Source organism: Nestor notabilis, unplaced genomic scaffold, assembly GCF_000696875.1.
Source record: "Nestor notabilis isolate BGI_N333 unplaced genomic scaffold, ASM69687v1 scaffold17940, whole genome shotgun sequence".
NCBI lineage: Eukaryota > Metazoa > Chordata > Aves > Psittaciformes > Psittacidae > Nestor > Nestor notabilis.
Genome location: NW_009909899.1, coordinates 824 through 1,858, shown reverse-complemented (window position 1 = coordinate 1,858; position 1,035 = coordinate 824). Strand labels below are relative to the sequence as shown.

General features: G+C 59.4%; 1 protein-coding gene across 1 annotated transcript in view; it reads left to right on the top strand.

Moving 5' to 3' along the window:
- Window positions 1-1,035, top strand: part of VTN (vitronectin) — a gene marked incomplete at its 3' end in the record, with an annotated part of 3,194 nt that overhangs the window by 1,678 nt on the left and 481 nt on the right. Inside the window, exons 5-6 of the mRNA XM_010023506.1 lie at window positions 105-261; window positions 368-517. Of these exons, the coding sequence (XP_010021808.1) occupies window positions 105-261; window positions 368-517 (307 nt within the window). The remainder of the gene's footprint in view (window positions 1-104; window positions 262-367; window positions 518-1,035) is intronic.

The window sequence follows — 1,035 nt, the reverse complement described above, 5'->3', positions numbered from 1 at the left end:
CCAGGCAGCCACAGCCACAGATGGGGCTTCCCAGCATCCACTCACACCTTGGGGTGCTGCCATCAGTCCCCTAACCCCCCCATTCTGTCCTGCACCCCCCCCAGGGCAGCCAGTACTGGCGCTTTGACGATGGAGTTCTGGACCCTGGGTACCCTCGTGACATCTCTGAGGGCTTCGAAGGCATCCCGAATGACATCGATGCGGCCTTCGCCCTCCCTGCCCACAGCTACCACGGCAATGAGAGAGTCTACTTCTTCAAGGGTAAGGGGCACAGCCCAGTGTCAGTGTCCTTGAGCAGGATACCCTCTAGCTCCTGCTCCCCCTCGAGAGCATGTTCCCCACTAATGCCCTGCACGTCCTCTCCTAGACAAGTACTATTGGTCCTATGACTTTGCCAACCAGCCCACTCAGGCTGACTGCGAGAAGTCCTCCCCCTCCACTGTGTTCAACCACTACGCCTTCATGAACAGGGACAGCTGGGAGGACGTCTTCCAGATCCTCTTTGGCAGCAGGATGAGTAAGGGCTGGGCTCACACTGACAGGGTGTGAGGGGTGCAGGCACCCAGGGAGGAGGGAGTGATGCCTAGGAGCAAGCTGGATGAGCTGCTGTGCTGGGTGGGAGCCCAGGCTATGGACAGGAACCACCCCCAGGCCACAGCTGCATCTCCCATAGCGTCCCAGATCTCTGCAGCTCTTATGCCCCACACTATCAAAACCATCACCAGCCATCTCAAACCACAGTGTCACTGCTGGTGTGTTTATTCCCACTGGAGCTGGAGATACCACAGGAAAACCCCAGCCCTGGGCAAGAGAAATTAAAGATGGGAAGGAGGGGGAGAAAGGGGCTCAGCAGCACAGGGCTCATCCCAGCCACATTTGGGGTTTAGGGGCTGCTCCCAGCTCTGCCTGTCCTTTGTCTGATCATGATCCTATCCAAGCTGCGGAGCATCCCTGTGGGTCTGGGCGCAGCTCCCCCCGACGCTGCCGCTCTCACTTGTCCTGTGGCTCTCTTGCAGCCGGGGCGAGCAGCCCGCG